This window comes from Glycine max, chromosome 8 (genome assembly GCF_000004515.6).
Source record: "Glycine max cultivar Williams 82 chromosome 8, Glycine_max_v4.0, whole genome shotgun sequence".
Taxonomy (NCBI): Eukaryota; Viridiplantae; Streptophyta; class Magnoliopsida; order Fabales; family Fabaceae; genus Glycine; species Glycine max.
Window position 1 is genome coordinate 36,274,144 of NC_038244.2, and position 14,607 is coordinate 36,288,750.

A 14,607-nucleotide genomic window follows, 5' to 3' on the forward strand; every position below is an offset into this window, starting at 1 on the left:
TATATATATATATATATATATATATATATATATATATATATATATATATATATATATATATATATATATATATATAAGCTATAAACTCATGCTACTCATGTTAGAATCAAACTAAATTAACAAATCTTTATTTTTTGGCTGTAACAATTTGCCTGATGGTTTATCTTAGTTTTAAAATTGCTCAACATCAATATTGTTAGGTGTCAAATTGATCAAATATTGTCACTGTAGTTATTCTGATTGCCACATGCGTGCATGCTATATATCCAAGTCAGGGTAAGGCATGAGACAATCCATACAATAACTAGGGATTTATAACAATATTCCTGTATCCTGACCCGTAGTTAGGATTCAAACGCGTGTCCATTTCCGGTTACATACTCCTCCATTTTTAAACAACAAATGTATTCATTAAATGCTCCTTTATTTGTAATATATATAATTTTAATAATTATTTGTGAGGATAGCTTCTAGACCTTTAATATTTTTATACCGTTTTAATTTATTCTGGTACTAATAACGGAGGATTAAAACCCGGTAGAATTGACATGTCATGAGTGTTGAAGAAGTAGATGATAAAAGTTGTTAGAGTGAGGGTGGCTCGTGATAATGTAACGTTCAAGAAAACTTTTTTTTAAAACTATGGTATCAGTATAAAATTGTTCTGATAAGATGTGATAATTTTTTTTAAATTATCGGTGTTCTTTCTTCTATTATGATTTATTTCTGGAGTCAGTCAACATTTAAATTCTAAATTATCTAATTAAAAAAAATACAAATCACTTTACTTGCCTTAAACCGTTGTTGAGACCTTGTTCCTATGTAATATGTAGTAGTAGTATGTATGATATGGTATGGTATGGTATGGGCATGGTTTTTGGTATGCTCTCACGAGAATCCAACCACCCCTCTCACGTGTTTTTCTCTCTCTATGCTGGACTAATTGGCTAGCTGTTTTCTACGGCGCTGCACGTTTCTTCACAACCCACAAAACTTTGGTCGGTGGTTTCCATTCCATGTATATAGCTAGCTTGTTGTCAACTAAACTCAAATACTCCATACTCAATTAATTCTTTGATACACATATATACTAATATACTAATCCCTTAGCTTAGTACATGAGTCTATTTTTATTTTTTTTTGTACACTTGTCCCCACAAATCTCATAACTTAAATCTAGGCAAATAATTAAAAAATAAAATACCTTAAAATTTATAATTAAATAGTTAATAATTTAATGGTTATACTTATATGATTTTATTTTACAATAATGTCTAATGATTCTCATTTATACATTCCTTAAATGTGTAACACCAATATCAAGTGAGAAGAGGGGATGTTTATAAAACAAATCTTAATTATGTAATTAAAATAGATGACTGAAAATTAGATTCAACTAAGATAATTTCACTATTTATATATAATTGTAAGATTAAAGTTATCATGTCTCAACTCTCATGTTGTCGCCAGATATTAGGGGTAAGCAAGATGAAGCATATTTATTATTATTCTTGACTCCAAATTTTGATTGGACCACTTATTTAAATTTAAACCTAACCTGATTAAGACATATATGTGACGAAACTGGCTCAACTTGATTTTTTAATGCAATATATCAATCTTAATCAATATTATGTATAATTAAATTATAAAATAAAAGAAGTATAAAACTTAAATTAAAGTATATTTTACATATATTTTAAAATAAACAATTTTATTAAAAATATAATATCATATTATATAAAATATTATCTATCAAATAATTTTATTATTATTAATACACAATTGTTAAAAAAATATTTTTTAAAAAGAAAATTAAACACTAAAATAGGTTAGAACAACTCAAAACATAACCGCACCGGACCATTTTAAAGAATGTACCATGTCTATGTTAAAAATCAAAACCCGTTTAAATTAATCTCGAGTCAAATTGAATTAGCAGGTCGGGTTTGGTCATGCTTACCCTACTAGATATGTTTCAAAGTTTAAATGTTTAATTTGGAATAAACCATCTATCAAAAGAAAATGTTTGGAATAAACCATCATTAATTTTTTGTCCCTGAAATATCACTTTCTCTCTAATATAGTCCTTAAATTAATGAAATAATATTACGTAGTTTCTAAAGCATTGACTATATCCATCAATTCAGTCTCTGGTTAATATATTTTACTAACATTTGAGGGATTAATATAATTTAAAGAATTTCTTAAAACTTAAGTACTACATAGCATGATTTCTAATACTTTAGGAATTATTTTGTATAGTTTCATTAGTTTAAGTATTATTTTAGGAGAACTGCAATACTTAATAGATTAAATTAATGGTTTATTGGTTTAATTTGCTGATTAACACATAATAATAAATGACTTAAATATGATATCTTTGTTTTTTTTTATTAGTCTTTGATAATTTTTATTATTATTTTGAGTTTTTAATATATATATATATATATATATATATTATTAAGATAATATTATATTATCATTTAACTGACGACAAAAATTTAAAATAACACTTTTAATATGTCAGACTTAGAACAACAATTTATTTATCGGACTAAAACAAAAATCAAATATATATTAAAGAAATAAAAGTTATTTAAACAGTAATAAATTAACTCATTATCTATTATACTGTACTATTATATGCTGATAATTCAGATCCTTTTGGACATAGGCACATAGCTAGCCGGAAATCACAGGCCTGTCCTAAAGAATTGTGCTACTGCAAATATATAACATGGCAACTGAGCCACTGAGATGCATCTCGATCTCAATTCTCAAAGTAATTAAATATCTTTATTATTATTATTATTTGCTTGTATATTATGGGTTCTTTTGGTTCCCAGAAAGGTACTGTATGCTATCAACTAAGCTACAACAAGACAGACAGATTAATGGTTGATCACGATCGTTAAAGTCCTGTTATAGATTGGGTATCTTTGCAGTAACAGGAGGTTTCACACTTGTACTTCCTTCCATTATGTCAGACTCAAATATAGAAACAAACGTCAACTACACTGGATTCAAATGTGATAAAAGGTTATTCCTTTTATCTCACAAAATCACGGCACATTGTATGAGCCTCCCAAATGTGTGAGATAATTGGAAAGGGTTTATAATTTATTAATATTTTTCTAGCCAACTATCTTCCTACTTTACTAAAGAAGGTTTTGTTATCGGGATATTAGGTGATAATCACATATTCATTTCTTTCAAAATTATTTATTAAATATTTTTTATTATAATAAAATTTAGACCTTTCATGCAAATGAAAATTATGCAAGACTTTTTCATTGATAAAAATATATCCCTCCATGAATATTTGACCAAATTTTAATCACAAAAAATATTTATTTATCTTAATACAGTTTTATTTCTTATGGCATTTATTTATGAAAAATATTTAATGAATAAGTTATTTTAAAAATAATTTAATTTAAAATAGAATTAATCATAATAATAAAACTTAAAACAAAATGAATGTAAGTAAATGGCTTAATATATTTTTGAAAATAATTAAAGTTAAAGGAAAGTATTATAATGCAAATACATTTTGAAAATAATTTAATATGAAATTAATCAAATTCTCAAGTATCAATTCACATACTTATACTATGATGATTAATTATTAATAAAATTAATAAATATTCCACACATTTATAATATCGTGATGGATAAAAAAGTTTAAGCATTCCATTATTTTTATTATTGTCAGAGATTGTGCTTAAGAAATAAAGTTTGTTTGTTGAGTCTATTTTATGTGCACTTGTATGATTTTTCCTACTTGTAAAAGCATAATGGGAACTATGAGTTCAATCAATCACCTTTCTGTTTGTAGCAAAGCAAAACTTTATAAAGACTTGTATTATTTTTTGCCCAATCTGTTGTTGAATTGAGTGACAAAGAAAAGGGTTGAGGTAGGGGCCATGCCATGCATGTATCATTGATTGATAAAGAAGCATGTACCTGGCTGCAGCCCAAATCAGACCATTACCAACCAACCAGTCTATTGCAATTAACTAAAGTTAATGATGTGAGATGAGCTAGTGTAGATAAAGTGTGGGAAAATATCACACGTGTAAGGTTTTTTTAGGGCTCTTCAAGTAAGTTAGAAAAAGGTGCTCTTAATCTCTTTACTTCTAAAGGGACGTTTCAAGGAAAGAAATAGACAAGGTGCTGGCAGTGCACAGTTGTGCACCCTTTACTGACTCAGTTCTTCCATCTCCTACATCCATGCTCTCTTATTGTATTGCTCCTATAGTTTTGTTTATTTTTTTGCTGTGGCTGGTTCCACTTGTAGTTGTAGCTTAATTATATTTTATTAGTTACACAATATTATTTTACCATATTTTTATAATACTATTTTTTTTTATTTCTTTCTACTTTACTGACAATTTTATAACTTGTACTTAGCTCACCTTTTCTTGTCTCTTTTATATTGGACATTTTTCTATGATAAAAGTTATATATATATGCAAGCTCACTCAGCATCTTGATAAATATAAATGTTTCAAAAATGCTTTTATGCCCCTCTTTCAACAACAACAAAAAAATCCACACGTCAATGAGGATATAAAATCCTTCTAGAAGAGAAGAAATAAGAAAGAAAAAAAGTTATAATTCCGATGAATAATGTAATAGAAAAGATGACAAAGATGAGGGCAAGATAGATGATAGTGCATTAAATTTCAAAGAATTATGGTTAAAATTATAAATAAAAAAACTGTTCACACTACAAGGAGGGTGCATGCACTCTTCTTGGTAAAGGAAAAGAGATATAATAATAATAATAATAATAATAATAATAATAATAATAATAATAATAATAGATGATGTAATAAAAAAGTATAAATAAATATGAAAATCGAGACGTTAAAACATCACAAACTATTTCAAGCTATTATTCGGTTCAGAAAGAACACATATTGAGTTTGAGACTACTTATGAAAGACTCTTTCTGATTCCTTAAATTTGACAGTTTGTGCCTCAAATTTATATTCCTATAGATTGGTAAAAGTTGAGATACCCTTTTGTATTTGGGGGTACTCTATAAGTTTTAATTATAAAAAAATATTAGCGCGAAAACATTAATTTTCAACAATAAAGTGAAAATGATGATAGTTTTGGTCCACTTAAAACGTTTGTGGCTAAAAATTTGCCAATTATATACAAACAAAAGTGTCAAAATCAACGTATAAGTAACTTGAAGGAGAAAGCAAGGTCTTGCATGTATGACGAAAAAGTTTGTTAGACATGTCTCAGATTGAGATGAAAATGCTTTTGTTTTGTTTTTTTTTTTTTTGAGAAAAAAAAAGCCGATCGAGTTACTAATTATGCAACAAAATATATTTATTATGTTTGAACCCTGCAGTGACTTGATTTTCATTTCTTCTATTTTTAGAGTTTAATTATATAAAATATTTTATATTGTCAATCGATAAATAATTATATATATATATATATATCAAAAATAATTATTATATAAGTCAACAAATTTATTTTATATAATAATTTATAATTAGATAAAAGTATAAAAATATTTACAGTAACATAAAAAATTATTTACAATATAAATGAATACACTTATCCCTTTTTATTCATTGAAGAGTATCATTCATTTGAGAAATACAAGTTATTTTCTTTTAAACTATAAACATATTAAAATAAAATCCCTGCTCTCCAATCATTTTTTATATAAAATGAATACAAGAAATTATAACATTAGTGAAAAAAAAATTCCTTACTAAGCCCAGTTTTTTAATTGTCACTGATTTGGAATCACTAAAATTTTAGTGACAAATTTTCAAAAATTACATGTTTTCTCTTATCACTATTATTAAGTTTCTTTTAGTGAATATCTATGTAATTGTAATATATAAAGAGTTTAATATATATGCATAGTTAGTATAATTTATTTTACATATATAGTGTAAGTTTTATATTATTAACTAATTAAAAATTATGTTTGAAATCATCTTTAAAGAATTATTAAAATTAACAAATTTATTATAATAATTTGTGATTAAATAATAATGTTAAAATATCTTATATTTTATTTATAAATATTGTATTTTCTCATATATTAAAGACCTAGCTATTTATTAAACTTACGAGGCTTTTACTACTGGTGACTTGATTAATTGTTTGGTTGACTACAATTATGAGTGTATGTGAAATAATACTTTCGCAACATTTTTTCTATTAAAGAAAATAAAAGAAGAGTGAGATAGAATTAATTAGAGATACTAATATATATAAAAACAATGTTATAAAAACTTTGGGAGGACCTAAAAAAAAACTTTAGGAGGAAGTAACATTTTTCTGATTATTCTTCAAATTCCAATACACATCTCTCATCATTAAAATGAACCGTATGAAGGCCTAATTTTTTTTGTTGTTAGTAGTATTATAGTAGTGGGTCTCATTATACTGCCATAACAGTTTTGCATCATCAACCTACGTTTCTCTCGTTTACTTGCATTCTCTCTCTGTTTCATTCTCTCTCCACATAGCATCCACGGTATCCTCTTTCTAGTGTGATCTGTCTATTGTATTCGATATACATATGTCAAAGCGTATGGCTTTTCTTTATTCCCTTATAGCCTTTAAAAGGCCATTTCACTCACCTCATACATACATACACACACATAATATACCATCCATATTCTCAATCACCCTCTTTGATGAGAATCACAAGCCCCCATCAAGATTTCTTCATTACCCTCTTCCTTCTTCTTCCATGAAACCATTCAATTGCTTTAAGAAACCAAAACTGTTTCAACCTTAATTTCCCAACCCCCCAGAGTTCTCTCTTTCTCTCTTTCTTTCTTTTTTTTTTCTCTTTGTTCTCTCAATGGCAACAGCACCAGCAACAAAAGACCAAGAACCCACACAAGGCCGAAAATTCACCACCACCACCACAACAACAACAACAACAACGAGACCAGCGCCAGAACAAGGTGTGAAGTGTCCACGATGCGATTCATCCAACACCAAGTTCTGTTACTACAACAACTACAGCCTCACCCAGCCTAGGCACTTCTGCAAGACCTGCAGAAGGTACTGGACCAACGGCGGAGCGTTGCGCAACGTCCCGATTGGCGGCGGCTGCAGGAAGAACAAAAGGGTCGTTGTCAAACCCTCTTCCTCCTCCTCCTCCTCGTTATCTTCATCACCAAGATTCTCTAACGAATTCAGCCTTCGTGGCCTCAACGTTCCGCCCTCCGTCGAATTCAACCTCGGCGCGCTGCCCTTCCCTGCCTCCTCGAGGCTCAACATTCCGACAACCTTAAACACAGGGTTGTTCAGCAACCAGTTCTCGTCATCTCCGTTGTCTTTCGGAGGCGACGTTAACTCGGTCTCGGTCACTAACAATGCTTTGTCAGGCTTTCAGCTTGACGCGACTCCTGCAACTGTCCTGTCAAATTCCTTGATGAGCCTTGCGTCCAACAACAACACTCAGAATAATAATAATTTCTGGGCGCTGCAGGATCGGTCGCAAGGCTCGACACTATTACTGTCTGATTCATTCAACAGTAGTGCAATGCAGTCTATGCAGCAATCTCTGAACGTTCATAGCAGTCTTGCTTCTTCGATTGAGTCACTGAGCTGCGTCAACCAGGACTTGCATCTGAAGATGCAGCAGCAGCGTTACGCCACAATGATGTTCGGTGGGGACAGCTACCACCACAAAGGTGGTGGTGGTGGTGGTGGTGATGAAAACAACGGCGTTTCGTTTTCTCAAACGGCTAATAGGTTCGAGAATCAGAAGCAGTTGGTGGGGAACCCCGTTATGTTTCAGAACCTCGAGATTTCGAAGCCACCTGGCAGTTCCGTAACAGAAGATCCAAGTGGGGCTACAGTTACAACAACAGTAGCACCACCCACCGAATGGTTCTTTGGGAATTCTTCTTTTTCCTCAGCAGGTAATGGTAATGATGGTGCCAATAGCAACAACAACAACATTAACATCAACATTAACGATGCAAACAACAATTGGAGTGATGCCCTTGCTTGGGGAGATTTTCAGCAGCAGCAGCAGCAACAATACAGTGCTTTGCCCTAGATTTGACTAAAGAGAGGAGAATTAAGAGAAAGAGGAATTAGAGATCGAGGTAGAGATAGCTTTTTCTTAATCTTGTAAGCAAAAGAGAGAGAAGAAATTATATAATTAATAGCTAGGACAAATATATAATTGTCTAAAAACCCCTTTTATTAATTAGGTCTATGTTAATTAGTTAGTTTTCTTGTTTTATGTTATGTTCAAATGTTCAAATTATCATATATGTAACAGAAAGGATAATTAAAGTTAAGAATTAAGATCATAGCTATGTGTTCAATTGTTCATATATACTCATGATCAATAAGAAATAAATGTTATTCGATATAATTGTCTCAGTTTTTAATTAATATATTAAAATTATTATTTAATTAGATTCCTCGCTCATTAATACTTGCCAATAACATACGTCAGCCTTGCATTAAACGAGCAATGGCCGCTTCTCTTGCTTGCTACTGCACTTCATGTATCGGATGTACTTCAACAATAAATCGAGAAATTGTGCTGACATATTAAAATTCATTGTTTCAACAGATGTTCTAGAAATTGGCTCACATATAAATTAAAATTAAATGGTTTTTAAACGAATTTAATTGAAGTTGAGTAATATTGATCAAATTTGATGATGAACTGGAGTTTTGTCTTTACATAACATTTTTTCTCAAGAGGTCGGTGATAAGATTACAGTTTCATTTCCCTCGATAATCTGCGGGATCCGCGATGGATTTTTGGACTCTTGCTGATTGAAACCGAGGGAGTTCAATGCTCTCAAAAAGAACCAATTAACTCATAATAACCACTGTCTTAGCGTGTCACTCTCTGTGTGCATCATCGGAGAGCTGAGTCTCAGGTTCCTTGATCAGTTACTGATCAATGCAATATACACAAAACACACCATAGTGGCAGTGACTGATGAGTGTAGCTTTTGCTAGTTAATTAGTCTGCAATAATATCAATGCATGTTTAGCTCTCTCTCTCTTTGTCTCTCTCTCTCTTTCCTGAGCCATAAATTATAAGTGTCTTCTAATGAACTGAGTTAGAGGCCAATTCCGTTTACAAGCTCAAGAGAATTTTAGCCAGATAAAAATCGAATACAATTTTTTTCATTAAATAAATCATTCTAATTCATGTAAATAAAATCTTATACTTGTGTCAATCCTTTTTAGTCCTCTCTCTTTTTATACATACTAATTATTTTATTTCCCTCTATTTGTGTTACTGTAAGCTCTTTTTGCAATAATTAGTAGCAGTGTGGTGTGATTTGGTGTCTGAAAAAGGGTAGTTTGAAAGTAAGTTTAATGAAACACTACTGTCAACCAACGTTTGAATGAGGCTAGCTAGAGAGAGAAAAATGTGGCATCTAAAGCTTAGGGTTCGGTTTTTTGTTTATTACTACTATTAGCTTTATGATTGTTGGAGAGTGAGCCCTCAAATCCGTGCTAAATGGCACTGAGCATCAACTCTCATTGCAATTCTGCATCATGTCACAGAATGGGAAAGCAAAGCAAAGTAGGAATTGAAGGATTATATTTGCTTTTCCTTGCTTCCGGTTCTGTCATCTTTATTTCTTACTTTCACTATTTGAGAGGAAAAAATAGACCCCACAAATGCTTAAAAGACTAGATTGTCATTCTTTTTTATCCCCCATATATCATAATCTAGTATACATTATGCGAGCATGCAAATTAAAACACTTCCAAAATTATAAAAATTTATTTAGTTAAAATGGTCTCACAAAATTGTGTAATATATATGTCTCCACATATACAAAATATGAGTCTTTTGGATCTTAAAACGCGAGTTCAGACCAAGTAGTAATTGACTGATCCAAAATTAATTCTCATCTTTATAATAGATGGTGTGGATTTAATTCTCTGAATAATCTTTTGGATGAACACTTTTTGAAATAAAGAAAAAAAGCAACTAAAACATGAGAGGCCTTTATCAATCGTCTTGGTTAGACAAAGTTAGTATATATATAATATATAGCAACATTCCCTTTCCTCATGATTCAGTAGAAAAGGTCACTTTGGTTGCAAACTCTTTGCCTCCATCAAAACAAACAAGTGTTGTGTTCATGTGTTTAATCAGTACTCTGTAAGTTGTATATTCTCTCTCTAAATCTGCAAGGTCACTTTTTCTTTTTCCTACTTTTCAGAATTTATTAATTTTCCGTACACTTCCCTTCTGATTAAAAGTTTCTTTTTTCCGTATTCCTACGATTTTTATTACTTTTTAATATATTTTTATTATTTATTAAATTTCATTTGAATTTCATTCGCTAAAACTTTCATACTTAATTTTATATATATTATGTGAGTTTGTTTAAACTTAAAAATATTAAAATAAACATTTTTTATATAAGAATTTTTTTAAGAAGTAAATAAGATTTTCTTCTTAAAATAAATAAATAAAAATTTTAACTAGAAACAAATTTAGATAAATATACTTAAAAAATAGAAAATCATATATTTTAATGAAATAAATATTTATTTCAACAAATAAATTGATCAATTATTCATATAACATTTTTTCTTGTCTATGTTACATCAATTTTATCACACATTTCTTTCTTTTTTTTTATTCATATGTCACCCCTTTGGTGTAAAATGGTGAATAACTTAGTTGTACATAACTAGCATTTCTCATAAATATTTGTGCATGAAGGTATGGATGAAGTACTTGTCTCCAAGTAAATTATAAGCTATATGGGGTTCAGTGACTCATGGGTCACGGAAGAGAAATAGAGAAAACATGACATGAGGGCGCGTGATTAACGTGACAGTTGCAGATAGAAAAACTCTCCTTTTTGTTGTTCATCACTCTGCTAGTGGCTCAAACTGTCATTTTACAACTTACAAAACTGCAAGAAGCTCATGACACACGCATTTATCTATCTATGTATATCCCATAGAAGCTCTCTGTTCTCTACTTCTCATGATTCCTACACCGAAACTTCTGGCCCCACCATTCTTCATCACTTGATAGTTCCCCCTACTATTCAACTGCAAGCAATCATATGTATGACCACAAACATAAGCACCGCCAATATTCTGGTTTTCTTAATCATTTTATATTCTTGTAGTTTCATTTTCGTTTTCATTAAGATTTTACGTATTGCATTACCATGACCCTAGCTTAAAGTATTTATTAATTTTATTAATAATTAATCTTTATCAAATAAATTAATTACTTTTAATGGTCGATGGTTTAATTTCCTTTCAGAGACTTTGTAAGTTTAAAAGAATTTGAATTTAATTTCCAATAACATGTTGATATTAAGATTCTATATAATTGAAAATTATAAAATTGATCTAATGATTGGAAAGAGTAAAGAGAAAAGGAAGAGAAGAGAAGTTACCTATTCAATTCATCTCAACTGACATTTTTAACCAAACTAAAAAAGTTAATAATATTTACTGATAAAAAAATACATATTTAATAAAATATCCTCTCTTAATCACATTTCTTCAATATTCAAATTTGAAAGTTAAGATTCTACATATGTTATATATAAACATTGTAGAAGAAGCTACATATAATATCAAGGTATATTGTGTCATGTCATGTGTGTGTGGAGCCTTTAAGGACAAGTATCACACGTATACATAGAACTTGCCCCAGACATGCAAACCAACATGCATCATACATCTCCTTCCAAAAAAACAAACACATCATGCATTATGACACAAGAAGCTAAAGTAACGCTCCCTTATTCTTCTCTTAGATAAGAATCCTCCATCTCCCTTTCTTTCTTACGCCGTCGGCAACTTAAGAACGAGAACAATGCTTTCGTCCCTGTGATTTGTCTTGTTCCACTGGATTTGGATTTAGGAGTAAGGGGGTTCAAACCCGACAAGACAATCTCCACCGTCTCGCAAAAACTCATCATTTCTTTTCTTGACCTCTTCCCCACCTGCTTCTTTCCGGTCTCTCCGTTTATTTCTCTCTCTTTCTTCTTCTATAACCCTTTCTCCACAAGATAGGCCTAATGGCTGAAAAATTATGGGATTTTTTTTACTGTACTACACTTTCTCTCTCCAAAATATGTCTAATATACACTAGTTCGGGAATTTTTTCCCAAACTACACCAGTTTCATGTTTTTCATGAAAGTTGGGTTCTGCCACCCCGACTTTTCTTTTTCCTTTTTTTTTAATAAGTTTATATATTATTAAAATTAAATATTATATTATATAAAATTATTTTTAATTGATTTTAAAATTATTTATTTATTAAATTAATTTATGTAATATTATTTTATAATTTTTTTAAAGAGAAATATACATATAAAGAAAAATATAAAAATTGGATAAAATTAGAATATAAATTTTTATTTATGTTATATGTAATAGTGTAGTTAAATTTATGTTTTGTTAATTTTTGTATGTTCTTATAATTCAAAAATAATAAAATTAGTTAGTAATATTAAAATACAGTAAAACAAACACTGCAAAAAAAATATATGACAAATCTGTCACAGACAAAATACTCAAATTACAGTAACTGAAATGATACTCCACAATAATGAAACATATTAAAAATTACAATTACAATACAAATATAACAAAACTAATGAGAATCTGAAATATGTTGTGCATAATACATGTCTTCTTCTATTTAGATTACTGGTTTGCTAAAAATAGCCAAAATTTCTATTGTGCAGAATCGTTTCCAATAGTTGGATTGTGCTAACACCTTTAGCACGTCTTCATTATTTTTCAATTCTGTTATGCCATATTCAATCAAATTTTCGGAATACTTAGAATGACCTGGTTGTCGAAAGAACAATCGTCTAACCAATTGTGATCCGTGAATTCCATTAGGGGGAACCCCTGTAGGTGCAACTTGCTTGATTAAATCCTTGAGTTTCTCCATGCCACATCCCGAAGGAATGTCAAATCTTATTAGATTAGTTCCAGTAAAGGAGTAACCCAAAAATTCACCTTGACGTGGTATGTTCCACTTCCCGTTGTAATACATAATTGCATCATGAGTATGAGTAATGGTTGATTGAAGCAGGTTGAGTATAGCCTCCGGTGTTCTAATAATGGTATATAATAATTCTATAGGGCCAACACACAAGTATTGTTCATTGCACATTAATATTGTGTAAACATCATCATCATTTTTCAATTGTAAAGATTGAAAAAAATATTGTTGACCTGCATCTATGAATGATTGTTGGTAGTAGATTTCATCTAGTAATTGATCGTTGGTTAGTTGAAGGGTGTTGTGCATTCTACACTTGAGTGTATCAAAAGAACAATTGTTTGGAACTCGCATTGGTGTTGGAATGAGACTTTGAAAATAAACACCAATTTGGTTGTAACTGATTGATCCATTTGGAAAAATGAAAGCTAATCTGGAGTTAGTAATGGTCTGACTGCTTGTTTCTCCCAAAAATGACATAGTAATAAGATTGAATTTGGTTTGTGAAAGTATGTTGTGTGAGATTGTGTGTTTGTATTGTGTCTGTGTTGTATTATTTATAGTTGTATGAGTATTCTGCCACGTTGATGTGTATTGGAATTCAATGTTTCTTTTTCCCTAGTAAGTGATGCAGCAGACGTCTATTATAATTTCAGAGTGAACAAAGAGATTATGAGTTGTCCATCTCATGTCAGTTTTGAACACGTCTCTAAAAATTAAATGTCTCACCTGTAAAACTGACATGAAATGGACAGCTCATAATGCAGAGTGTTGCTAATTTGGACTGTGATTTTTCCCAAGTAATTAAAGCAACAGACGTTCATGATGATTTTCAGAGTGAATAAAAAATTATGAGCTGTCCATTTCATGGCAGTTTTGCAGGTGAGACATTTAATTTTTAGAGACGTATGCAAATTGCAGAGTATTGTCAATTTGGATTGTGATTTTTCCCTTGTAATTAAAGCAGCAAACGTCCATAATTATTTTCAGAGTGAATAAAGAGATTATGAGTTATCCATTTCATGTCAGTTTTATCGATGAGACATTTAATTTTTAAAAACAGTGTAGTGTAAATGACAAAGTATTGTGAATTTTGACAGTTATGTTACCATGTCAACTATTGCAGTGTGGGTAAACTGAAAATTGCTAATTTAAATTTAAAGGAAAAATTATTTCAATACGTAAAGTGATAACTGAAGACAGACATAAGACATTACATGAAAATCTCAAAGAAGAAATAACTTAGACATGAATAATCCGTAGATTACCAATCCCGTTTGAATATAGGTTCGTGGGATGGAAACAGGTTACTTCCTTCGGGCCCGAAAGAGGAGTCCGTATCACTATCATGGTTTTTTAGCCAACAAGTCTCGTATTCACCTGATAAGTCCTCAAGATTAGAGGTTGAGCCATGTTGGTTGCCTGGTGGGTTATTATTGTGACAGATTATGGCAAATAACTCCACAAATGGTAGTGATGGGTTGTTGTAAAAAATGTTGAACATTTGTCGAACATCAACATCATCTCGCAGAATAAAAGATGTGTACATATAACGTTGTCCTGACTCAAATATAGGGCACCGAAAATGTAGATGTTGGATATGTTGTTCTGGGTC

At 30.4% G+C, this 14,607-nt stretch overlaps 1 protein-coding gene across 1 annotated transcript; it reads left to right on the forward strand.

The window, feature by feature from the left end:
* The first annotated feature begins 6,856 nt into the window (after positions 1-6,856).
* LOC102660774 (dof zinc finger protein DOF5.7) lies at positions 6,857-8,068 on the forward strand. The gene has a single exon (XM_006586451.1). It carries the CDS (start codon positions 6,857-6,859, stop codon positions 8,066-8,068), a length of 1,212 nt encoding a protein of 403 aa, XP_006586514.1.
* Positions 8,069-14,607: the final 6,539 nt, after the last annotated feature.

Bases quoted from the DNA above. Each gene is read 5' to 3' on its own strand.
- LOC102660774 (XM_006586451.1), top strand. From the start codon at position 6,857: ATGGCAACAGCACCAGCAACAAAAGACCAAGAACCCACACAAGGCCGA.